Raw genomic sequence first — 25075 nt, forward strand, 5'->3', positions numbered from 1 at the left:
CCCAAACAGATGTTGCCCATTTACCCCGGGGTTTCCTGGTCTACAGGGCAATGGGGTCTGGGCTGACACTTCTCAGTTTCACACCTAACAACCTGTGTCTTTTCAGGGAGAAAATCTGGAGATGTGATCATCCACTTAGGCGCACCCCTCAGTTGTTTTCCGAGGCCTTTCCCACACGTGATCTCATTCGACCACCTGGACAACGTTCGCGACACGTTTAATTGGTTCTTTGAAGATTCGTGGGTTTCCAGGACCAACCTGTTCAAACAAAATACCTCCAGGAAGGGACAGCACCTTGAACTTTTATTGGCTCACACCTTGGCAGTAGTTGGCAGCTAGCTGAGAATCAGGCCCTGAGAAAGGGGAACAGGATTGGGAGGAGTTGGGGGAGGTTCGAGAGGAGAAGCAGGAGAAAGGAAATGGGGGCAGCTGTGAGCCGGGGCCAGAGGCCCACCTCACTGTTTTGCAGAAAGAGGTCCTAGGAGGGCCATTTCCCCGCCTTGCCCACCCACCAGAGAGACCAATTCTACCCCAAGGCCAAAGGTAGAAAAGTCTAGAAGAAAGAGAAGGGACAGGAGAGACGGGAAGAAAAGATGGAATAAACCAACCATCAGAGGCTCTTCAATCTTAATCATTTTATTCTACAAAAACTACTCAATTGAAAGTGGGAAAGCTAACCAAAAAAAAAAAAAAAAAAAAAAAAAAAGGTTTAATATGTTCTTTCTTCCATAGCAGCAAGCTTTTTCTAACAAGCTTTCTTTAGTGCAAATACTGTAGGCTTGGATTACAGTAAAATAACAAAACAACAGAAAACACCACCAGAGATGCTTCAGAGCAGAACTACTCCTCAATTTTCAAAACTATACAAAGATTTTTGAGCTCGCAGTCCTGCCTGGAGAGGCCTATTTAGAAGCCTTTCCAATGGGACCATTTCACCAATACTTAAACAAAAAAAAAAAAAAAAAAAAAAAAAAAAAAGGAAAGAAAAGAAAAAAGAAAAAAAAGAAAAGAAAAACAAAAGAAAAAGAAAAAGAAAAAAAAAAAAAAGGATGCTCAGAAAGGTAATTAAATTCCCCATAGAGCTATGACTCTTGTACAACCTGTTTCCTCCAGGATCTTATAGCAGACTTTACTCCACATCATTGACAGATCTCAAATACAGATGCACGAAATTTATGGTTTTCCACTATATACCAAAATACGATATATACATCTCTCGCTGCAGAAAAGACACCCTGACACCTATTCTTTATACAAAGGCAAATATTTTCTTCCTCGATATCAAGTAACCACAAACTAAAATAAATGGAATAAACGTTTAATCACACAGAGAAAATAATTTTTGAGGAACGTTGTATTCTCTTACAATATAGACTTCTTGGTGACCACTGTCCCCAGAGGAATGACCATCCGTCTTTAAGAACAGAACCTTTTTATACAGTTTATACAGCACATGTCACAAGTCATTTTAGAAACAAAAAAAAAAAAGCATCATTAGCCTAAATTTAAAAACAAAAATGAAGAAAGAGAGGGAGAGAGGAACTGAGTACTTTAATGCTGTTTCTATTCAGGCTTGGTACAACACAAAGATGTAAACATTTTAAATAAATAATAAAATAAATGTCAATTTCTTCTCCCCCTCCCCTTCCCATGCCCCGCTCAAATTGACCCAGCCTTTCCTGAACACATCAGCACTGGCCAATTAAAATCCTCTGTTAATGTATGGCCCAAACACTAGAAGCATGAGATGTCAGATTAGTAGTGGGATGACTGAGTTTTCTTTTTAAAAGCTGCAGGAGGCACACTTGGAAATGTAGGCACGCACGCACGTGTGCACGTGCACACACACACACACACACACACACACCCAACCTGTCAATAAATAGTGAGATGCTGGCTTTTAAGATAAATGCCAAGAAGACTCAACAAGCAGAAAGTAGCAAGACCCCTTTACTTAAGTTTTTAAAGGAAGTTACACACATCACGTATCCTATTGGTCCACAAATTCTAGAAGGACTCAGGTTACCCCTCCAACCATCTGAGGAGTGCAAAGGAGCACATGACAAGGGAGAGGGAAAAGAAGTTTGGAGGTGGGAGGGTACTGTGGGGGATGGGTCTTTGAGAACAAACCTCCGACTGAGGGCAACCTTGCCTGAGATCTTTGAAGACGGACCTTCTCACCTCTAAGTGTTTTTGTTTATCTGTTACTTGGGGGCCTTTAACAGGGGATACCCTCGCCCCTTAGTCTCATCCTAAAGAGGGTATATTTATAAAAGTGCCTAATACAGTGCCTGGCACATAGTAGGTGCTTATTCTTTTCCTTCTTCGAGGGGCTGTGTGATATCTGATCAGGAAAGGAGATCAACCTGAAAGGTAAACATGAGATTGCAGGAACATTTGTTGGTCCATCAAAGGGAGAAAAGTTCCATTGCCTATGGCGTCGAGCCCTCCCTTAGACTCAGAGCCCAGTGGGAGCAGAGAAGAGACTCTTGTCCCCAAAGCCTGAGGAAAGGAAGCCATAGCCTCTGATGGCTCCTGGCCGAGATGCTTGTGTGACTGGCCAGTGGGCGCACCTGCCTTTCTCACAGGCAGAACAATGATGTCTTTCTGCAAACTTCCCCACGAAAGCTCTGCGTGCAGCTGGCCCCGGCTATTTCCTAAGCTTCACCTGGGATCTCCTCTCTTTCCTGTGTCAGCAGCTGTGTCCCTCCACTCAGCCAGGAAGAGGACGGATCCCAGAGAGGCCAGCCAGGTGGCCACGAGGACCGTGTGTTTCACACTAGCCTGTCGAGGCGCGCCTGCCCTATGCCGTCCCAGAGCTGCCTGCAGCCCAACTGGAGTCCACACCAGCTGCCTCGCGGCTGGGGACACAGGGGAGGCCCAGCAGTTCCCAGCTTAAGCACCAAGGCGCCCCCACTGCAGCTGTTCCTTTAGTCGGAGCCACGGGAGGAGAAAGCAGGCCTGGAGTCCGGTGATTCTGGAACAATGGTGTGTGTGCAGGAACTTCAAGAACAAGCCAGAAGAAGCCTCAGCTAACTGAGGATATGCTCATGAGTTAGGTGTGAATGGTCAGCCTTCCCCCAAATAACCTCTGGCTTTGAGGAAGCCAACCCACCTCCAAGAACAAAGCCAGGGGGTCCTGAATGGGAACGCAGCTTAGAGGCCTCTAAAGCCCTGTGAGGCGGTGGTTTTTCCCTCCTGCTGGTCCCAAAGCCAACACAGCTTGAAATCTGTACTAAGGCCAAACGCTATCCCAGGAATGTCCAGCCTGGCCCCAAGTCACAGATTACGGCCTGCCTCGGGATCAGTGCTGTGCAAAGGGGGGCACAAAGGGACTTTCAGAAATAAAACACCAAAAAGCAGCTTCATTTAGGAAATATATATAATATATATATATATTATATATATATATATGCAAAAAGAAGCAAATAGCTCCCAATTGGCCACAAATACCACTTGAGATGATTAAGCCCTTCAAAGCAGAGCGCACCCCAGTTTTCTTTGCCCACCTCCTGCGTTTCCTGGCTGACTGCTATTTCTTTTGTTAATCCAAAGCCAGAAACTCAATTGCCCAATCTAATGCCCCGCCCAGAACCTCTGGGAAATCGGGAGGGCAGCATCATAGCCAAGGAATGTGGGAAATAACATTTTTAAGGTTTTTTTGGGGAAAAAAATCCTTTTTCTTTTAAACTCCACTCTCTGCATGGCTTATCCTTCCCCACATCACTTAAAGTCAGAGCAGGCTGCATGTTTTAAGCATTTGGCGGCTCCATTCTGCGTGTTCCATTTTAGTGCACAGAGGAGGGTCAGGGGCATTAAGTAAGGACCCGCCCTCGAGGCCTGGGTGTGTGAAAGGAACAAGTGAGCTAATGTGTCACAGCTCTCTCTCTCTCTCTCTTTCTCTCCCTAGACTAACTTTGAAATTTAACCCCCACTGGGTTTGATTTAAATAATATCTATATAATTTTAAATTATCATACAATGATCTCTAGAGCTGAATCACAACAGTGGGGTCTCCCCCAAAGCACTAGCCCAGCAGAGGCCAATTCTAGAAGATCAGCCAGCGCTTTGCCTTAGGGAGAAAAAGGCTCAGAGGGGTGGGAGGCAGGGCCCTCGCTCAGCTGTGCTCTTGCAAGAGGCCAGGAGGACCCCCGCCCCCACGCCCCGCCCCCTGCAGTGGGAAGCAATACATCTCATCTCTGATTTCAGCAGCCCCCAGGAAGGGCATGAAAGCCCCAAGCCTTAGCAACAGCTCTGGGCCAGAGGTTCACAGCTGGCTGGCTGGACCTGAGGAGCACACTGGGAGGACACGGTGTGGAAGGGAGAAAGCACCCCATCAGGTAGCAGATGATGACCACAGAGGGCAGAAAAGGCCTGACATCTCACTGAGAGGCGAATCCCACTCTGCCTCCCCTCCTTCCTCCCCTACCTTTCCCTTCACAGCAAAGGTGCCTTCAAGGCTTGGGGAGGTGCCCCCCCCCCCTGCCCCGGGCAGTAATCTGGGGAGGGCCCAGGCCCACGCTCATTAAATTTCTGTGGGTGGCGTCACCCTGAGAGCCAGACCGGGGATGGCAGAGCCAATAGAGACTTGGGAGTGCTGTGCGGTTCCTAGGGAGGGACACCTCCCTGGTCTAGTAGAAGGGTCCAGGGGCAGGATGGCGAGGCAGTAATTACAGGAGACGTCCTGCTCAAGACACCAGGTCAAGGGAAGCTGGCTGGGACACACCTGTGTGGCTTGTTGGCACTATTCCTGGCCTGGTAATTAGGCATTTGGCAAACCCAACCTGTGCCCCGGCTGTCTCACTCACACCCTGTCTTCTGGCCAAGCCGCTCCTCCAAAAGTTGTCTCCAAGGATGGGCAGGAAGGGTCCTCCAGGCCTCCCAGTGATGGTAGCATCTCCTTGAGAGCTCAGGGAGCCCTGCTGGTGGTTCTGGAGATGATGGTGGACCGGGGAGTGTCAAGGGAGGGAAGGTTCTGTATTGCACATTGACTGTCCCCTTCTGGACAAGTCGGCCCCAGCAGAAGAGTCAGTCACCTGCTGCCCCATCTCCAGAAATGAAGAGCTTTAATATTCAGACCACCCCGATGAAATGTCATGGCAACTTTGATAAAAACCAAGAGGAAGTAAAATCGACACTGGGGAGAGGAAGGGGCGAATAGAGGGGAGGTGAAACCAAAAGGCACTGAGCATGCTTGGTGGGGCGGGGAAGGACACCATCACTCCAGAGACAGATTGTTACAAAGGGACAGGAACGGTCCACACCAGCTTCAGGCTCTTCAGAAGCCAGAGAGATGCCTGAGTCCACTGAACCAAGTTCTCCAAGGCTTTTCAAGACACAGGATTCACTTTGCAAGATGAACGAGGGAGGAGGTCCCGTGAGTTCTAAGAGATCACCAAAAGTCCTCAACACCTCACCGCCAAATCCCACCTGGGTGTCCCCAGAGCCGGGAAGCTCTCTTCTCTGGTAGGGTCCCCCTCTTGCCCTCACGGCCCTGGAGTGCTTGAAGGTGCTGGTCCCTGGGAAGGAGGCAGTGACGAGGACCCCCTGGGAGCTGGGTTACAGAGCCAGCAGAGTGGGGGAGTTCAAGGAGTCTGATGACTGGTCCCCACTGCTACTGCTTCTGCGGTGTGCCTTGGAGCAGGACTCGGAGGGTGACGCAGGCGACTCCTGCTCCAGGACGCTGGGGTAGGTGAAGACGAGGTTCGAGGTGCCCGGAGTGATGGCAGGCGTGGAGGTCACCACGATGGGGGTGTGCAGGGGCTCCTCCCCGTAGAAGCCCCCAGCAATGCTGATGGGCTTGATGACAGAGCGCTGGCCCTTGTCCAGCCCGGCCGATGAGGATGAGGGGCTGTCCTCTTCCAGGGGCTCCTGCTTCACCACGACGGCACCCACTCCGCCGCCTCCACCGCGCAGGGGCTGGAGCCCAGAGGCTGGGGGGGATCGGCGCTCCTCGGGGCTGATCTTGCACACGGGCCCGTGGGCCACTAACATGAACTCCAGCTTTTCCTTCTCCTTCTGCAGCTCAGCGATCTCCTTCTGCAGGCCTGACTTCTCCTCCTCCAGCTCCTCTGTCTCCTGCAGGGGGAAGAGAGGTGTGTGAGGGATAGGAGCCTGCCAGGGAGACCTGCTTGGGGTGGGGGTGGGGGTGGGGTTGGCTTCCAATCCAGGCAAGAAAAGGAAAACCAGAGCTGTCCCCAGAGGACCAACTGTGAAAGCAGCCCGCTCACACCCCTGGCCACGGACCCCACTGGCTCTGAGTCACCTGGTGGCTCAAGATTCCTTTTATGTCCAAAGCTCCTGAGAAAGGAGGAAAGTAGGCTTGGAGGAAGGCTGAAATGACACCACGACGGAGGGCTTACTTTGTGCCAGGCACTGCAGATCAATCCTCCAGGAGATTTCTAAAGCAGGCATCATCAATCACCTCACTTTGCAGATGAGGAAACTGAGATTCAGAGAGGTCTTGTCATTTGCCCAGTGTCACAGAGCAAGCAGGTTACAGGGTAGCCCAGACTTGACCCTGATGTATCTACTCCAGAGTCCATATGCTACCAGGCTCTACTGCCCCCCTGCCAGAACTGCAGTTTCCCAGGAGGGGGGAACAGTGAGGTCTGGAGGGGAAGGGAGAGCAGCATGCAGTTCCCTGCACCGCAACCCCCCCCCCCAATCCTTCTCATACCCCTTCACCCCTGTCCAGCCTGCCTGTGGATGCATAAACACTAAACTTTACGCTGCACACACAAGCTTTGGACAGTGCCAGCCTGGCAGGAAGTTCTCCATTAGTCCCCGCTAAATCGTCACCGCCCCACTTCCCTTTTTTACTCTAATTTCTGAAGCACGTGCTTTGGGACTCACAGAACCCTGGGAGAATATTCCGTTCAGTCCCTGTGCTTTAACAGATGAGGAACCTGACAGCCTGAGCAGGTGAGGAGGGTGGCGGGGTCCCGTGGCGAGGAGCTCGGCCCCCTCCCTTTGGTACAAAGCCAGAGAAGCAGCAAAGCACACGGAAGGAGCAGGTATGAAAGGTGAAAAGGCGTGTGTCACGGCCTCCTCCCCACTTTTCCCCTAACACCGATTCCCGTTCAAGAATGAGATGATGTGGGCCAGAGCTTCGCTGAGCAGAGTACAGCATATTCCACAGTGAAAAAAAGTTTCCATCTGTCTCAAGGGTCTGACGAACGTCATGAGCTTATGAGAGGTTTCCTGTGGAGGATGTGGCTCAGGGGCCTGGGTGGCTGGGGTGGGTGGGGCGGCGGGGGAGTAGGGTGTGAGGCTTCTGGGGGAGGGAGGGAGGGGAGGAAAGCAGGCGGCCCGGAGGAGGAGGGGCTATTCCGGGGCTAGTGGTAGGGAGCACCCAGGGTAGACTCAAGAGGACCTGGCCCCTTAGAAGGTTAGTGGTAGGGAGGACTCTCCTGGGGGAGTCTACCCAGGGAGTACTGATCACTAAGGGATCTCTTCACCTAGTGACAGAGAGCTCCCGGTCTCCCTCCCGATGCTCACACACACCTCCACGGGACATCGCTACAGGCTACATGGAATTCACACAGTACACATTCAATCCCCAAGAGCTCTCACTCTTGGACAAAGGGGACCTGAAGCAGGTGGGTGGTACCCAGGAGCATTCGAGAATGTCATGGGATGTGTAAGGTAATTTGTGATTTCCAGAGCCCGTCCCTGGCTGGTCATTGTTAAGGACTGCCAACAGTCTCCCTCTAACATTCTGCTCAGGAGAGTTAGTCCTGACTTTGGGCTTCCTCCACATGCCATTCAGCCCACCTTGCAGGGCTAGGCTCTGGAGGGAGTTACGTGGCCAGGTCAGGCTTTTGAGAGGGAAGGGCAGGGCCACAGCCCCCAGGTGTGGGCAATTAGGCAGCAGGGGAGAGTGACTCACAGGGCAGAATGAGGTACCAAGGTGACAGCTTCAGGCTCATAGCAGAGATTAGGAATCCTCCTGCCCACGAAGGATACGAGAAAACCCCAAGACAGTACGACTCAGCTGGCGCATGACCATCTCCATGAGACCCAGAGAGCTTCGAGACCCCCTCAGATTGCAGTCTCCCCCTGTCCACACCAGCTAGCTTGGATCATTCCTGCTGGTGGTAGGCATGGGGGCGGCTGGAAGGCTGGGAAGTAGCCCCAGAGGGGGCAGGTCTGGGCCTGCTCGGGCTCTCAGGGCCTAGCAATACCAACACTCTGTGCCATCCCTCACCCAGGGGCCCCAGCAGGTCTGAGAGCAGGAGACGCACAGGTGTTAGGTCCCTGCAGGCTGTTGAACTCCCTCTCTGGGCCCAGGCTGGTGCCAAAGGCCAGCACTCTCCCCCAATCTCTACTCTAATCAGGGCAATGCTAAACCTACGTGCTCAAAGGAAGGAATGTTTCTGTCTGCACTGACTCATCTACACAGGCCACTGGTGGGCGAGGAGAGGGTGGGAGGCCAGGAGGCCTGGGGCCCTAGCACGTGCCCACCCAGAAGAGCCCCCGGCCCCTGCGGAGCTCCTTACCGCCTGCAGCTTCTCCGTCAGCTCCCGGCGTCGGTTTCTGCACTTGGCTGCAGCCAGCTTGTTCCTCTCCCTTCGGATTCGACGTTTCTCCTCCTCTTCCGGGGACAGCTAGAGGCCAAGGTCAAGGATCATGATTAGGTTTGGGTAAATGGTTCCCCAGCTTTGTTTCCTAACTACATTTTAAGAAACTCTTCTGGGATGGGTATGGGGGGAAGGGAGAGAGGGGAGAGGAGTGTGGTTGGGCTCAGCAATTCTAGAATATGCGCTCCCTGCTGTGGCCACCGGGGAGGGTACTTAGAGCTGAGCCCGCCCTGGAAAGTGACAGTCCCAGGTTTGAGAAGGAGAACAGGGCAGCAACGTGTCAAGGACTCAACAGCCCAGAGAAGATGGTAGCATTTATCATGTCAGCCCTGATCCAGTGCTAAGGCCAGAGAGGAGAAGCCGGGGTTGCTCCTCCCAGAGTCCCTTCATACCAGCCAGGCCTGGCCCCACCCACTTACACAGCTTCTCCCAAACCCTGAACAATTACTCCTCCCCACCACTCTGCCTACTCTGCAAGCCTCATTATCCCCATTTGGTTAAGTAGCTCGGCCCAGAGTAAGAACCACTGGGGGTGGGGGGGGGGATGGGGGATGTTCTATTGCCAGAAGGTGGGCCATGGATATCACCCGGCTTCCAATTCCTCTACCAGCCCCAGCGTGCCAGTGGCTCACAGTTCAACCTGGAGGGCTTACTAGTGTGCCTGGCACAACGCTAGGCTGGACAGGACAGGCAAAAAGGAGAAGGGACCCCCCCCGCCCCAGGCACATTAAATCCTGCTGCCCACCACCCGCATTCATTCAACAAATGAGAACCTTCCATGTGCCGGGTGTGGTTTGAGAGGTTGGAGATTTATCAGAAAATGAAATGAACAAAAATCCCTCCGCAGAGCGTTTCATCTAGCTTCCTGCAAGGAGGCTGGTTGGGGGCCTGTGATTCATGCCCCCTGGGCAAGAACTCTGCTCCACTACATAGGGCTGAGGCTCTGTTTACATACAGCCCTTCCTGTGACCCCAGTGCCCCTCAGTGCAGGCAGAGGTGACAGGAGGAGATGGCTGTGGGCCAAGGCAGAAAGTAATTCCGAAAGAAAGACCATTCTGCGCAGTTCTCAGACACTGATAGCACACCTACTACGTGCCAAGCTCAGTACTGAAGGCTTAGAAGATTCTTAGAGGAGTAAGATCTGGGTCCTACCCTAAGGGACAACATGGGAAAAAAGCCGAAGCCACTTTTGGAGGGGTGAGAGAAACTGTCCCCACTGAGAGAGGGAGGGAGTCACGGACCTGACTGGGCTCAGGTCAGAGTCCCCAGGGCTCCCCACAACCCTGCAAGTCTGTTGCTGTGATATCCTGAACAGCAAAGCAGGACACAGCATCGGAGAGGACAATCCCATCTCTGTCTACACTGAGGTAACCCTATGGGCCCAATCAAGGTGCCAGAGCCCCACATCAAATTCTCCAAACGCTGGCATGAAAACGTGCCAGTCAACTCCTTGGACATAAGTCCCTCTGAGGCATCAGGCCACCTGAGCACAGAGAGGCTCGTCACACCTTCTCAACTTTCAAATCCACCGCCCACCCTCCAGCAGTCAAGGTGTGTGGCTCAGGGGGGAGGCAGGAAGCCTGACACGCTAGGGAGACCTACCAGCCTCCTGGCACCTCAGATCTCCCAGGGCTTCGGCTGAGCCCCGCCTCGTCCTGCATCTGCCCCGGGGACCTCCTTCACACCCGGGATATCCTCCTCATGTTCCTTCACCTCCTCCACGACCTCACCTCACGCGATTAAGAACCAGACCCAGCTCCCCTCCCGCATCAGCTCCACCCTCATTGTGCCTCTGCCCCCTGCAGTGGTCTCCAGGTGGGGCACAGAGAGCACAGGGTCTGCCTGGGAGTCCCCAGGCCCCTTCCAAAGACTTGGTCTCAGGGTCCCATACCTCGTCCCGCCTCCACCTCCGTCCTCAAGCCCTGTCTTCAGCCCCGACCTCTGAAATCCTCTGCCTCCCCTAGAGAGCCAAAGGCTCCACATTCTCTCTTCTGAGAGGTCTAAGGCAGACTGGAAGCAAAACACAGATATGGGGGCGCCCGGGTGGCTCAGTCGGTTAAGCATCCGACTCTTGGTTTCAGCTCAGGTCATGATCTCCCAGTTGGTGAGTTGGAGCCCCGCGTCGGGCTCTGTGCTGTTGGTGCAGAGCCTGCTTGGGATTCTCCCTCTCACCCTCTCTCTGGCCCTCCCCCACTCACGCTGTCTCTCTAAATAAATAAACTTAAAAAAAAAAAAAACACAAAACCCTGATAGGACATTTCTGTGTTGCCGTGGACAAATCACCAAACCTTCTAAGCCTCAGATTTCCCATTTAGAAAATGGAATTATTGGGACCTGCCCTGCCTTCCAAAAAGTTTCTGTGGTGATCAGATGAAGACTCTGTGTGAGGGGCGCCTGGGTGGCTCAGTCAGTTAAGGGTCGGACTTCGACTCAGGTCACATGGTTCGTGGGTTTGAGCCCTGTGTTGGGCTCTGTGCTGACAGCTCAGAGCGTGGAGCCTGTCTTTGGATTCTGTGTCTCCCTCTCTCTCTGTCCCTTCCCTACTCGAGCTCGCTCTCTCTCTCTCTCTCTCTCTCTCAAAAATAAATAAAAACAAAAAAGAATTAAAAACAAACAACAAGACTCAGTGTGAGGGCCCTCTCTAACCTAGAAAGTGCTAGAAAGAAGATGGAATTCCGAGGTTCCTCTCTGAAGCTTTTTCTGAGCCCTGGAAGAATCCAGATGAACCGGAGATCCACAGTGCACAAACCTGGCACCTTGGCCCTGTGTGGGGCCTGGCTGCCCAGCTGAGGTCATGAGGCCACTTGGCTGCGGCTCTGAATACTTGCTGCTTCTAAACTTGTCTCAACCCGAGCCCAGCAGAGTTACCGAGGGCCTGCTGGCCCCGCAGCAGCCCTGCGTTCAGGATTCACCACGCAAAGGGCTACTGGGCTCCCCCTGAGGCCCAGATAAGGCCTTCATCCCTCGCTGACGAGGGGCAGAAAAGATGAAGACCTTGTTGTGGTACATTTCAGCCTCCCTCCCCCTTTGGCTGCTTCCGGACCGCTTTTGGCCTCCTGATTAGCCCAGAAGTCTCTCCGCTATCTGTAAGGTATGGGGCAACTTGGGGGAGCTGTCAGCATAGGAAGTGTTCAGGGGTGGTGACTTCAACGCGGTTAAAGCTTGAGTGTGTCAGCACCACCAAGTTCCCACCCACAAGCCACACACCCTCTGCTCCCGGCCTCCTCGGGTCACCGCCACTGGCCTAAGAGGCAGCCTCTGGGCAGGCTTGGAGCAGGGCAGTGAGGCACCATGTTGGCTCTGGGTCACAGGCTCCTCCCCCTGGGGGAAGTCAGGAAGGAGGAAATCAGCTTGGGAGAAAAGACCCTAGGGCTAGGAACCAAAAGAGCCACGGTTCTAGGATGCTACTCCCCAGGCTTCCTCCAAGCTGCCAGATGATTGTCTGAATTCCTAACTGATGTGGGACAAAATGCTCCTGGCTCTCTCCCTCCCTCGCAGAAAAGGAAGGAAATCCTCCAGACAGATTGTCCTAAAGGCATGCCTAGGGTAGTGCGGTGGGAAAACCACAGGGCTGAAGGTCAAAGGAGGTAGATTCCAGTCCTGGCTCTGCCACTAACTAACTCTCTTCAGTGAGAGAAGACAGGGCCCTTCTCCTCTCTGGACTTCTGTTTCCTCATCTGTAAAATGGGGACAGAGGGGAAACTGGAAAAGCTGGTCTCCAAAGTCCCTTCCAGATAGAAGCTTCTAAACTTAGTGTGGGTGAGGCCCAGAAAAGAAGGAAGAGTGCTCAGCACATCTTGCTTTGTGTCCTGCTAGTTCAGGAATCCCTCGCAAGACCAGTTCTTACTTCGGGGTCACTTACACAAGCGGGGGATCCAACTCATCGGTGACTAGAAAGCTTGACACCTTGGGCTCCTGAAGGAAGCATATTTCATAAAGGACATTAAGATCACTGCTACTGCAATATCTACAATTACGGAAAGCAACGGTGAGGGGGATATTGGCCATCTGCCCCCACAGCAACGGAGAGCTGCATCTATCACAGTGTCTATTACTCTCCATGTCGCCCTGCGCTGACTCCTACCATTTAGCAGAACAAACCAGCATGTAGTGGACGCAAGGCCCCGCTTTGTCCTCAGAGGAACAGAGAGCCTATGAATGCTTCCAGTGTCTCGGAGTAGCGACCTTTGTAATTCTAAGTACCCTGGGGACTGCTGGAACTGGATCCATGATTATCCACAGGGCACCATGTTTGAAGGTCCTTGTATTGGAACACTGTGGACCTGGGGTCTCAGAGTGGAGGTGGACAGTGGTGGAAATGGATAGGATTGATCCTCCAGGCTAATATTTCATTTGAAAAAGGGATTTCACCGCTAAAGTATTTTCCCTTTCCTGGATCCATGGTGGCACGGTATTGCTAAGAGAGCACTGCACAGGGAATCCAGGGAATGGGTTCCTGTCCAGACTTCCCTATTCTCTTGCCAAATGGCCCCAGGCACGTTTGTCTAAGGCTTCGGTTGTGTCATCTGTGAAGGGGGACCGATGGGGCTCTTGGAAGGCTCACTCCCTCTTTTTATGCATGATTCTGACCTCTCTTTGGAGAATCGGGGGGCCCATCACTACCCTGGTTCACTATTGACACGGACGACATGCCTTTTCGGTATGGGTAGATGGTGTGTAGAGAGCACGGCCCGACACTTTCTGGTGTCCCTCCCTGCCAGGCTGACTCCTTCTCAAAGCTGAACCCTTTGAGAATAAAAAAAGCTGATGCCTGACTTCCTCCCGTCACACGCAGTCAGCTAAAGCAGCTGAGCAAACTCCAAAGACCCCAGCGCCCCTGCGCTTCTGGGACGGGTATTCCAGGCACCCGAAATGGGCTCCTGCTGCAAGCCGGAGGCCCCGGACACCGAGGAGGGAATGGTGAGTACCGTGGGCCTGGAGGGCGACCCTGCAGGTCGGCTGAGTGTTTCACCTGCCACAGACCCTAGGGGACGATCAAGGGCTAATCCAAAAAAAGCTCCCGGCCAGAGTTTCGTTGGCTGCTTGTCCTGTGGCTTCGCTGCCAAGGATCAGGGAAGGACACCACTGTAGGCAGGTCCTAACAGTCCTTCCCATTTGCTGATACCTTACCACATACAATGTGTTTTCACAATTGTGATCTCATTTGCATGGCAACAAGTCCTGGCTGGCAGGTACCATGATCCCCATTTTGCAACTGAAGAAACGGAGACTCGGAGATTCTAAGGGACATGAGCAAGATGACAGAGCCGGGCCTGACTCCCCGGCCCCCAGCTCTGCTTCCAATGGTGAGGGTCGTGTGCCCCCGGTCCCCAGCTCTGTCTCCTCCCCAGTGCTCGCTCCCAGACCGCTCCCCCAGCTCCCCACCATTCCACAGAAAAACACTGTGCGTTTTGAGGCCCTGAAAGCCACTGACGAGCCTCCTTTACACTGATCTGAGCCATACCTGCTCATCTCTCCTCCTGCGGCCCACGGTGGTGCCAATGGTCTTGATCACGCCAGGTCTCGGGAGCGCCATGTGCCCAGGGACGGAGGCCAGGCCCGGCAGGGGGCTGTAGGGGTGCGAGCGGGGGTACGGGTTGGACATGGAGGTGATCACTGTGGGCTGTACCATCCACTGCAGGTCCTGGCTGGTGGTGATGGCGTTGATGGTGGGGATGAAGGCGCTGCCTGAGCCAGGCATATCTACCCGGAACTTCTGAAATGAGGAAAGAACAGTATTGAGCCAACAGGTGCATAATGGAACAGGACAAGCAGAGCCAGGAGGCGAAGCAGAGTCAGTGCTGGGCGGGGCGGGGGGGGGCCAAGGTCGGAACACTGGGTGGGCTTCCCTGGACACCCAACAACCCAAGAATCAGTGGGATCTTAACTACTCCTGAGGCCCCACGTCAGATCCGCTCCCCGGAGGTCCTGGCAACTCGCTCCCCAGGTGGCTCGTAAGGGTGTGGTCATACCCCAAATGACTTCGAGGACAGATGCGGCCCCTAGCCACTCAACACTCAGCAGGCTAGCTCTGCCTGCACCTGCAGGAGCGCAGGCCTCCTACCCGGCCTCACGAGCCTCTGGGTCACCTCCAATTAGTCCCCGGGGTACTGGGGCTCGGGACCCTTTGAGGACATTGGTGCACCCACAGGTTGGGTGGGTGGGGGGGCAACAAAAATCACCAGGAAACTTATTGTGCCTGCTTTTGTTACTTTCTGAATAGGTTCAGGATGGGGCTGTGACCCCATCAGGGTGAGACCAGGTCCAGGAAAAGGTGTCCTCCAACCAATGAGACTGAAAAGTGGTAGCATCTGTGGCCAGACCTTCCTTCTCCTCGCCCTTAACCGCCATCTTGCTTGGGGCAGACACACTGCGTCTCTCCCTACCTACCTACATATCTATCTGTGTTCATGTTTGTGTCTGTGGGAAACTCTCGTGCTGCTAGCTCAGCGTTTTCTCCCTGTCTCTTAATTCATGCCCAGACCAAGTTGCAGAACTCTCCGGAACGTGCTGCAGGAAGCATCCTATTTAGAATATAAGATGATGACAGAGTACAAACACTAAAATGGGTCAAGCTCCTCTTTCTTCAGAGCGACTACTAGAAAGTGAGGGGAGAAAGGAAGGGCCTCCCTGCCCCCGCAGCCCACGGCTTCCAGCTCCTCAGGGGAAATCTCCCCTAATGAAGCCGTCATCCTCGGGTGACCCCCATCTCCACACAAAGGAGTTCTGCAGCTCCTTCCTTCCCTAATCTGGTGGGTGACGAGATGAAAGCAATAAGAGCACCTGCTGAGCACTTACTAAACGACAGGCACCATGGTAGTGTTTGACCTAAATTATCTCCTTCATTCTCCCTCTGAGGTAAGAACGACCATTATCTCCACTTTAGACGCAGAAATTTAGGCTTAGAGAGACTGAGTAACTTATCCAAGGCCACATGGCTCGTACACAGGGGGGTCAGGATTCAAAGAGGCTCTCAAACACGGTGCTACGCAAGCTTCCGTAGTGTTGCTTTTTTCTTCCTTGAAATCCAGACCCAAGTGCCGTAGCCACCCCTGCTGCCCTCAGGGTGTCAGCTCATCCCTGTCGACCGCCCCTCTCACCCAGGAGGCCCCACAGGTCCGATCCCAGATGAAATCGTGCTATCGCTGGCACGGGTGCTATAGCTTCCCTTCCTATCTTGGCCTGGTCAGACCAACCAGGAGTACAAGTATTAGCAGCAATGGCGGCTGCCACCACCGTTGCCTTTGTCCCCGGTGATGACACCTGGGTTCCTGTCATGCAAGTAAGTGGAGCTTAGAGCACCTCACTGTAACTGGGGGAGCTGGGGACCCCTCCTTGCTCACTCCCCTGCCAGCTGCCTGACCCCAGTCTGGGTGGTGGCACGTCTCTGCCTCCCTTCCCAGACTGCCCTGGGGCCCTGGGGCAAGGGCGTTTTGTGAAGAAAGCATGACCCAGCACGATGGATTCTGGGATTGGGCGAGGAGAGCCCCAGTGGGATGAATCCTGAGACTCGGTGAAGTTACCAGTGGATTCTGGGATACTATGAGAAGAGCTGTCCAGTACAATGGATTCTGAGTCACCTTGGAAGGCAAAGACGATTCGGCTTTTTATCAGGAGCTGCCTGAGCTGGGTGTGCGTGTATGTGTGCGTGTGCGTGTGTGTGTGTGTGTGTGTGTGTGTGTGTGTGAAGGAAGGAAGGATGCAGTGAACAAGGAAGACTCCAAGTAGGAAATGATCTTCAAGGAGAAGAAAATGGACAACTCAGCTGGGCCTCTGAGGAGGCAGAGGATTGAGAACGCGTGCGCGTGGCTGAGCGTGCGCAGAGGCACGCAAGGCCCAGACAGCTACGCTTCTCTTGGGCTGCTGGAGGGGAGCTGGGGGGGAGAGAGGAAGGTGGTGGCAGGAAACCCTCCACCTGGAGCCAGGAGGCCCGGGCGGACACCTTCGCGAAATCACTGAGGACTTAGTTCTCCTGTCTGTGAAGAAGAATCTGAACACCAAACTCGCAAATCACTGTCACGATTAAACAAGTAGCTCCTTAGAATCCCTGGCTATAAAAGGCACTCCGGTGGTTCTCCACCGAGGCTGCGCGTTAGAACATTCTGAGGAGCTTTCTAAAAACACCAATGCCGGAGCCAGCCTCGCCATTAGGGTTCTAAAATAACACGTCCGGGATGGGGTTCTGATAAGGTGTTTTTTTTTAAATGCCTGGGGAGATTCTAACGTGCAGCCAGGGTGGAGAACCGCCGCCCTGAACCAATGGAAGGCGGCATCGTCATCACCAGCAGCCCCGCCGCCGCGGTCACGCATCACCACGGTGCCCGTGCACTCTGCTTGGGGCGGCTCCGGGAAAGACGGCCAGCTTCCCACTCCTGGGAGGCACCCGGCATTTTTATTCCATGTCTCTCTTCAGGTCAGGTTCTGGGTCTGAAGGGCACCTGAGGCATCCAGCATGATGGTTCAATGGGACCCTCCACCTCTGTGAGGGAACTGTCAGCTTCTCCCTCCGGACGGCATCCAAGAAATCCACTCCTCATTCCAACAGCCAAACAAACAAAAAGCTCCCCTCTCAGCCATGGGAAGCAAGCAAAAACCCTAAAGCACAGCTCGGAGACTAAGACTCCTTGGGAGTAAGTGGACGACTCTCAGCCCCTCTGGGGGCTCTCGGTCCCCTCGCTCTGGTTCTACAGAATGTGCTCCCCGGCCAACAGCCAGATTGCTTGCAGCAATGGCTTGGTCTAGACAAAACAAGACAGCCATAAAAACAAGGCACTAGGTAATGACTGCCTCGAAATGCATGTACAACTTGTTTCAGAGGGAGGTAAAGCCATCTGGATAACACACTGGCCCTAGGAAAACAATGTCCCATCCCCACAGGGGACTGGGGCTGTGATAAAGAAGGCTTTTGTCTCCTAGAGGAGCCTCTCTGAGACACTCACACAAGTTTAAATGGGTTCTGGCCGATGTGACTTGTCTCAGCTCCAAAGGTATTACTCAGAAAGCTACACCCGAGTAGGAGAGATGAGGTGAGGCTAGGGGGTCCGTGGTCCCAGAAGTGAGCCTGACAGTCTTCTCTGCCAGCAGACCCGACCATCAGTCAAACATCATGTTGGGGATAAGTGATGGTGCTCTATGGAAGGGTTAATACTGAGCAGAAACCAACACGGGGTTTCCCAGCTGTGAGCACTGGAACACCACGAGCCTTGCTGCAGCACCGAGCGTGTGCTGGGAGGGGTGGGGGATACAGCAGGGAACCCAGGACGTCACTTGAGTCCCCGGGGGGGCTCTCCAGCCCCCTTGGGAGCTCCTCCTCCAGGGACGGGATCAAAGATGCTGGACGGCTGTGTGGCATTCCGGCCTGGCAAAGCCTCCAGATGCTTTTTTTGACTGTGTCATCCTGTTGACTTCTGGGTGGGCAAGAATGCCTATAAAAGGACAAACTGGCCCCCACCGACCTCCTAGAGCAGAGTCTGACGAACATTTGCTGTAAAAGGCCAGATAGTAAATATTTTAGGCTTTGTGGGTCATGCGGTCTCTGTCGCAACTACTCAACTCTGCCATTATAGCGTGGAAGCAGTCACAGACGATATGTAAACAAATAGGTGCGCCCATGTTCCATTAAACCTTATTTACAAAGACACGTGGGTCATAGTTTGGCGCCCCCTGTTCTAGAGGCCCATTCCCTCTCCAAATGCTCGGTGGGGGGGGGGGGGTGAGAATAAAGAGAGGGAACAAAAAAAGCCAAACACAATTAGAACTCTTCCTTTAACCCAGGGACTCTCACTCAGACCCTGAAGCTGAAGTTCGAGCCCTTACAAGATTTGTTGTGTGTCTCTGGCGTCATGAAGACCCTTCTTTAACCCGAAGCACCTATATTTAAGGATGCCACGGGGCTATTCAGTCCCGCTCCCACAGCCTGTTTAAGAAAGACAGCTCAGAACACAGCGCCCTACGGCCACCAAGCTTCGTCGGGTCAGAGGGGTCCCTGCAGCCTAGCGCTTTCTGATTTGGGAAAATGACCTTCCTGAATTTTACAGCTAGGCCTTGGATTCAGAAATGAGGGTCAAGAGCAGTCTAGGATCTAGGAAGCACAAGGGTCTAGGAAGCAGGGTTTGGATTCCCATTTTCCCGAAGACACGGATGGGGTTGAGCTTATCTCAGAAACTCCTGAGCTGGGCACAAGTGGCATTTGAGATGGAAGTCAGGGGTGGTGTTGTCGGCCAGGTATTCCACCATCACATTGATTCTCAACTGGGCCCCCAACCACTCAAGCCACGAAGCCCATGAATACCTGTGACTTGTCTCAGCAGACAGACAGGTAGGACTGTGCATACCTGGAAATGGACTGGGTTCTTTCTCTTAAGAACCACTCTCCCCCTTTTTCTTTTCTTTATATCCCCAGCATGGGAAAAGAAAAATTCCAAAATCTCCAGAGACTGGCTCAGGGCAAGAGGACAGAGTGAGGGCAAATGTTACCTCATACACCCCAGAGCACGACTGAGGTCCAGCTGGACCCAAATGCTCTCTATTTTTATTAAACGTGTCATTTTCTCCAAAGCCTTCTATATGGAATTCAATCAATCTTCACAGATTCTGCATTTGGTATCACTTTGACCTTTCCTCTCTGAAGAAAGCCATTTGTGTCACGATGGAAATGGCTGCTAATAACTCATGATTTCCCCACATTTTACATGAACACTCTCTCAGGTGATTTGCCTCCCGTCAGCTTCCTCTCTTTCCCAGGCTCGCTCAAAGGAACCACACTCTCCCCTTCCTCCTCTGAACGGCCAGGGTGAAGCGAACAAGGGAGACAAGAAAAACAAGGGACAGGAGAAAGCGACTGATGCCGAGTTACCTGTCAGCGTCCCCAGTTTCTTTCCTCCCAGGGCCCTTCTGGCCAGAACCCCCCACTCCAAAGCACCGGGTGAGGGTGGGAAGGGTAATGCCCACTATTCCATGTACCCCTTCTGCACTCAGTGGAAGGGCATGGCATCTGATATTCCCTTTAACTCCAGCAGGGTGAGTATGGCCAAGTCACTGCCAGTGAGATGGTGCTGGGCAAGAGAATGCAGATCTTCTCTTTTTGGCCCAGTGAGTTGAAGAGGGATAGAGTTACCAAGTGGGGTTTGGAACAGATCTATTTGCCTCAATCAAAGCAGCTGCCATCATGTTGAAATGCTGTGGCCATCAAAAGATACCACGTGCAACATGGATGAGACATGTCCACAAAGTAATGATGCTATTTTTTTTCTTTCTTTCAACAAATAGACCACAAAGTTAGCTTCCTGAGTTCTCAAAAACTAACACCTTATTCCTGTTTAACAGAGGGGAAGAAAATCTAAAGTGACAGATGGCCGAAGTGCCTACTTTGGTGTGCCCTCTCTCGGTGCCTGCTCTCACAGGAAGACTCTTGAGATCAAGATCGAGACAACTCTGGGTCATACTGTGCTTTGGACCCAGCTGGATCACCCAGCCTTCTATGTCAGACTTGATTCCTTATATGTCACATCTTTTGCCAACTTCCAAATATCAAGCTCACCCTCAAAGGACAAAGATTTGTTAGCAGGGAGGGTTTTCAAAAGGATTTGCTGAAGGCAATTCCAAAAGAGGGGCATTGTAAAACATGAGTCTAAGAGCCATGGCACTCAAAGAAGTATTTAGTCTCCTCGGTGAATAATTATAAAGGGGACCACAGGGATTTGGATGTGTACTTCTGGTGTGTTTGCATCAAGATAGAAACGAAAAAAAGAAAATGAGGCCCTTAACTTTACACTCACTTTGAATAATAAGGCAGGCAGAAATAAAGTAATGGCAATGCACTCAGGGGCCTGGACAGAAAAATTCAGCTACCCCCTCAGACAATACATGACTGCTATTTCACCCCGTTCGCTTTGATGAAAAACTGACGCTGACTTCCACCATCAAGAATCAGTAGAACAGACAAATTCCTGGGATAACATTTCGTTTGATCCTAATCTACAACATCTACAAGATCAAAGACAAAGGGGGGGGGGCACCAAACCCTTCATATATACACCTCCCACCTTCCAGCCAATTCTGAAGACCACCTCCCCCCCCAAAATTCCCAGTGTCCTGATACAAACACAGCAAGAAAGCACGCCTTGGGAATTTGAAGACATTGTTCCTGGTTACCCAAAAGATCAGACAAACATCAAGACAGGGAAAGAAAAAAAAGCACTCCTTTTTCAACCAGGTTTTATTTAGAACAAAACAAAATTTCTTAAGAAAACTGCATGTCAAAGTCAGGCAGTTCCTAGTTAACCGCTTTTAAATATATGGCATTTATTTGTCCTGAATTAAAAAGAAAAAAATCCTAAGAATTCCGAAAACTCACCAAGTTAACACTGTCTGGGGCTGGAAAAATACATTCCCCAGACAGTTCTTCTAAGAATGTCCCGTAGGGGGCAGTAGAGAGGTGTGATTGGGACTGACTTGGGAATCACAGTCATTTCTGGTAAAAGTTCTTTGATGTGAGGAATGTCCCAGCCTGGTACAGTTGGCAAAAGTTCACTCCGGGGAATTTTGTGTGTGTGCATGTGTGCGTGTATGTGTGTCTGTCTGTCTGTCTCTTGGGAAAGGGCGGTTGCCAAAGAAGAGAGCAAGTCTGGTATTCCTTGATTCCAAAGAGGAACTGTCCCTCTTGGTTTATTTTCACGTTATCTGAGGAACAGACAAATGGCAGCCTTGGAAAAGTCCTAGATCTTGTTTTTGTTTTGTTTTGTTTTTTTCATTAAAAGGGGGCCCAGCTGATGAAAACAAGTTATGAAATGACCTATGTTTGTGTAACTGGCTGATTGCGTAATGCTCAGGTCCTGAAACCGTAATAGTCGAGCAGCCAGGCAGGGCATATATCTGGGAGGTGTTTTCCTAGGAAAGTTAGGGGAGAGAGAAAACAACAACAATAAAAAGAAAAGGCCAGGAGGGGGAGGCGTGTGCAACTATTATTGACAAAACAAAATCACCAATGTTTTGAGATTAAAACTATAACTGGAACAGGAAATATTTCTCATGCTTCGAGTTCCTGCCATATACATGAAGAGTGGTTTTAACAAAGCATTATCTGCCCCCCACCCCTCTGAAGTCCCTGGAACTCATGGCCATGTGTTAAAATCAAGCTTTATGAAGCCAGAGATAAGGTTCTGGGTTGAAAAGACAGCAACAAACTTATCAGGAGTATTAGACCCCACAAACAGAGCAGGAAAAAGTAATATTCACTTGCCCAAAGGAAAACCAGAGAACGCTCTTCTACTGAGTGGTCCACTGAGATACCACAAAGGAGGAAGACCCCACTAAATGCCAGGAAAGCCTCCCCATAAAGGAAGCTGAGGGAAAATAAAGTGATTACAAGTTGTATCTGGTATGTAATAAAGTTACCTTGAGCCCGTAGGGTCATAGCACAGACTTGTGAAGTAACAAAAGCCTCTCAAGTCAGTCCTGAGGACCACAGAACAGCTTTGCTCCAAGTTGGAGAGATGATGGAAAAACCTCCCCCCTCCACAAGACCCCTCTCTCCCCCCCTCCCCCCAGAGGCGGACAGGCTGAAAGACTTGTCCAAAGTGGCATTACCTTGCCAATCCCTCTGGTTTGAAAGGCACTTCACTCAAGCTGCTGGGCCAAACAGGCAGGCGTATATGCAAGAACCCATGCACTAGTTATTACTAATTGCAAAATTCTCATGTGTTACAGCATGCTAGGAATTAGCCAACAGCTGCTTTTTGCTTCAGTAATGAGGCCCCATTACACCCTGCCGGACCGAGTTCTCTTCCTTCTTCCTCGCACTGGTTTCCTGTCTGATTTTCTTCCAAAACAGGGAATTGCCTCTGCTCACATCCTGGGCTCAAAGCCCTAGTGACACAGATTATTCAATCGGGGCACTGATGTCCGGTCTGACTTCCCATTCAGGCCCCAGGGTCTGAGTAAAGCCAGGCGGTGAGATTGTAATATTGCAACGATGACTGCCACAAAAACAGCAGCAAAAGGAACAGACAAGATATCAAAAGACCTCTTTGGGATTCCGGGAGGAGGAGAGGGATGTTTTGGCGTTTGTTGAATTAACGCGTGAGGGAATGGGCATATAGGACTCCAAACCGTGGCTTAATGCTATTTGGATTCAATAAAAACCACCACTGGGAAGGGAAAGCAAACAAAATCACTTTTAGGACAACATTGAAAACTCATCGCCTGGTGCTCATTATTAAAGGTGCACTGAATGTGCCCTCAATGCACAGACTAGGTCCTCTTCAGCCGGTGCTTAGGGAGACACCAGGGGAGATAGAGGAAAGACACAGAAAAGCCATTTGGGGGACTCACCAAGTATTGGGAATCACTTTGGAACAAGGTATCCCTCTTCAGATCCTAAAGAGAGCCATGTTTCCATTTTATTTTCTGGCAGGGTCCACCCCTCCCAGGAGCCAACCCCAGCCCCTCCTGGCTGGCTGGCTTCTGGAGGCCAAGGCCACTGCCTTACCGGACCAATTCTTGGCTGCAGCCAACTTGGCTAGAGACTCCGCAGATCCTGAGGGAGATGGGCTTCAGGTAGTAGTGGCCTTATTTGTTAAGCCAGCTCCCTCTGAAGCCTGGGGGCGGGCTGAGGTGGGGGCAGTGGCTGCTGCCCAGGGCAGGCACCCCACTGGCACCCCCACCCCAGCAGCACCTTTCTGGTATTTATAGACACAGATCGCAGGCACAATCCTTCCAGTGCAAACCAGTCCGGCTGCTTTAGAAACAAGTTGTTTTTCCGCTTCCAGAACCACCCAAGAGCCTAAGCAAGGCCTCTTCTTCCCCCACCCCCACTTTTCTCTGCAGGCTTCCTTGCCCCAGGTACCCTCCCAGACCCTCAAGGCGCCCCTTCTGGTGGCAGTACAAGCTCCTTCTCTGACCCGAACAGAAGATGGATGGGCACGGGGGCACAAAGGCGCAGGCCCGGAGCCTACCAAGGCTGACCTCCTCCTTCCTGACCTTCGCACCTATTCCCAGGGCGACAACCCTCGCTCTCACTCTGGATTACTTGAAGGAGCCCAACCATGTTTCCGAATCCCCAACCTCTTTCAGAAATTAAGACTGATGGGGACCAGGGGCAGAGAGGGAGAGGGCTTTCCCACAGGAAGAGTCCTTGGATGTCGGGAGGGGCCAGTGAGTGCAAAGATTTTTTTTTTTTTTTTTACCCACCACGGAGAAGTGAAGGGGGAGAGGGGAACGATTTCTGGGAGAGGAGTTAACAGGCTCCCGGGAAGGAAGGCTGCAATTCCAGGAGCTCGTCTGGATAAGGTGTAGCGTTAGGGAAAAGGTTGGCCGGCTCTTCAAGCCCACTCCCCGCTCCAGTTTTGTTTGTTGGTTGGTTGGTTTGTTTTTTAAGTGATGGGGGAGAACGGTGGGCGGACAACACGAAAATCCAGAACCTACAACGGTGACCCCGTAGGAATTTTCTCGCCAAGACAAAAATGGGAAAAGAAAGCAAAAGAGGCAGTGGCGGAGAGAGGAGGGCGGGGGTCCACCCGCGCCGCCAGGTGCACCCAGGGCCCGCACCTACCTGCTGGCCGCCGCCGCTGGTGTAGGACTCGGCGTGCGCAGGTGAGCCGCTGCTGCCCCGGGACGAGGTGTCAAAGTTCCCGGGATAATCCTGGTACATGATCCGCGGTGGGGGCCCGAGAGGAAACAGGGTGTTTTTCTTCCCCCGCCCTCGCCGCGGCCGCGCACCGGCTGCTGCGCGCTCGCTCCCTGCCGGCCGCGCCTCGGGCTCTAATCTTCGCTCCCGGGCTTCTCCCCGACGGTGGCGGGCGCGGACGGGGGGCGGCGACAGCCCGGGGACGGTGCCTCCCGAGCGCCTCGCGCCGCACTTCTTTCCTGCTCTGCGAGCGCCGCGGGACCGGCGGGCCACCCAGTCCCTCCCTCTAAAAGTCCGCGCGTCCCTCTGTCCCTCCCCTGCGCGCGCCCTCCCGCTCCCGCGCGCAGCCGGAGCCCGGCCGGGACGGCTGGCAGGATCAAAAACTGGAAATTAAAAAAGAGCAGGAGCCCGGCGGGTCACGCCTGCCAGGTCCGGGGGCCCCCGATTTCAGACAGGGCGAAAGAGGCGAAAAGAAAAGACTGCCGGCTGGGAGAAACTTCTATTTCCTCCTTTTAGAAAAGGAGCTGAGAATAAACTTCCTGTGGTCGACTCGCCGCCGGAGTTTCGGAGCGGCTCGGACACTTGCCGGGAGAAAGCAGCCTGCGCCCGGGGGGGGGGAGGGGGGGCCCGCGGGGCTCCAGCTGAGCCGGCGCTGAGAGGGACGCGGCCTCGCTGCCCGTGCCGCCGCTCCGGCGCCCGACTGCACCCCTTCCCCGGCGCCCGCTCCCGGACGGGCCGCCTCGCCCGGCCGCGCCTCTCTCCCTCTCTCCCGGGCCCGCCGAGCGCCGCTCACTTGCTCTTCGCTTCGCTCGGAGCCCCTGCGCTCTGCCCGAGATGAGTCACTACAATGGCACGAGTTCAACTCCAC

The 25075-nt window shown here is 52.8% G+C and overlaps 1 protein-coding gene and 1 long non-coding RNA gene across 3 annotated transcripts; one reads left to right on the forward strand and one right to left on the reverse strand.

The window, feature by feature from the left end:
- Window positions 1-1302: 1302 nt before the first annotated feature.
- FOSL2 (FOS like 2, AP-1 transcription factor subunit) lies at window positions 1303-25075 on the reverse strand. 2 transcript variants are annotated; one of them, XM_042982258.1, is made up of 4 exons: window positions 24133-25075; window positions 14047-14298; window positions 8502-8609; window positions 1303-6078 (listed from the first exon to the last, which is right to left on the reverse strand). In XM_042982258.1, the coding sequence occupies exons 1-4, from the start codon at window positions 24229-24231 to the stop codon at window positions 5560-5562; spliced, it is 978 nt and encodes a 325-aa protein (XP_042838192.1). In that variant the 5' UTR covers window positions 24232-25075; the 3' UTR covers window positions 1303-5559. The 2 variants fall into 2 exon arrangements, with proteins under 2 accessions (XP_042838192.1, XP_042838194.1); XM_042982260.1 differs by lacking the exon at window positions 24133-25075 and adding an exon at window positions 22170-24126.
- On the forward strand, window positions 14232-15473 carry LOC122237412. Its single transcript, XR_006215951.1, has 2 exons — window positions 14232-14376; window positions 14806-15473. It is a non-coding gene; the product is annotated as an uncharacterized LOC122237412 (long non-coding RNA).

This window comes from Panthera tigris, chromosome A3, assembly GCF_018350195.1.
Source record: "Panthera tigris isolate Pti1 chromosome A3, P.tigris_Pti1_mat1.1, whole genome shotgun sequence".
NCBI lineage: Eukaryota > Metazoa > Chordata > Mammalia > Carnivora > Felidae > Panthera > Panthera tigris.

What these genes read in the sequence shown, in the direction of transcription:
- FOSL2 (XM_042982258.1), bottom strand. Translation starts at nt 24,231, where the DNA reads ATGTACCAGGATTATCCCGGGAACTTTGACACCTCGTCCCGGGGCAGC. An exon ending in CCAGCGGCGGCGGCCAGCAG is followed by an intron (nt 14,299 to 24,132) that starts GTAGGTGCGGGC and finishes TCCTCATTTCAG; the next exon opens with AAGTTCCGGGTAGATATGCC. An exon ending in GCAGGAGGAGAGATGAGCAG is followed by an intron (nt 8,610 to 14,046) that starts GTATGGCTCAGA and finishes CTTGGCCTCTAG; the next exon opens with CTGTCCCCGGAAGAGGAGGA.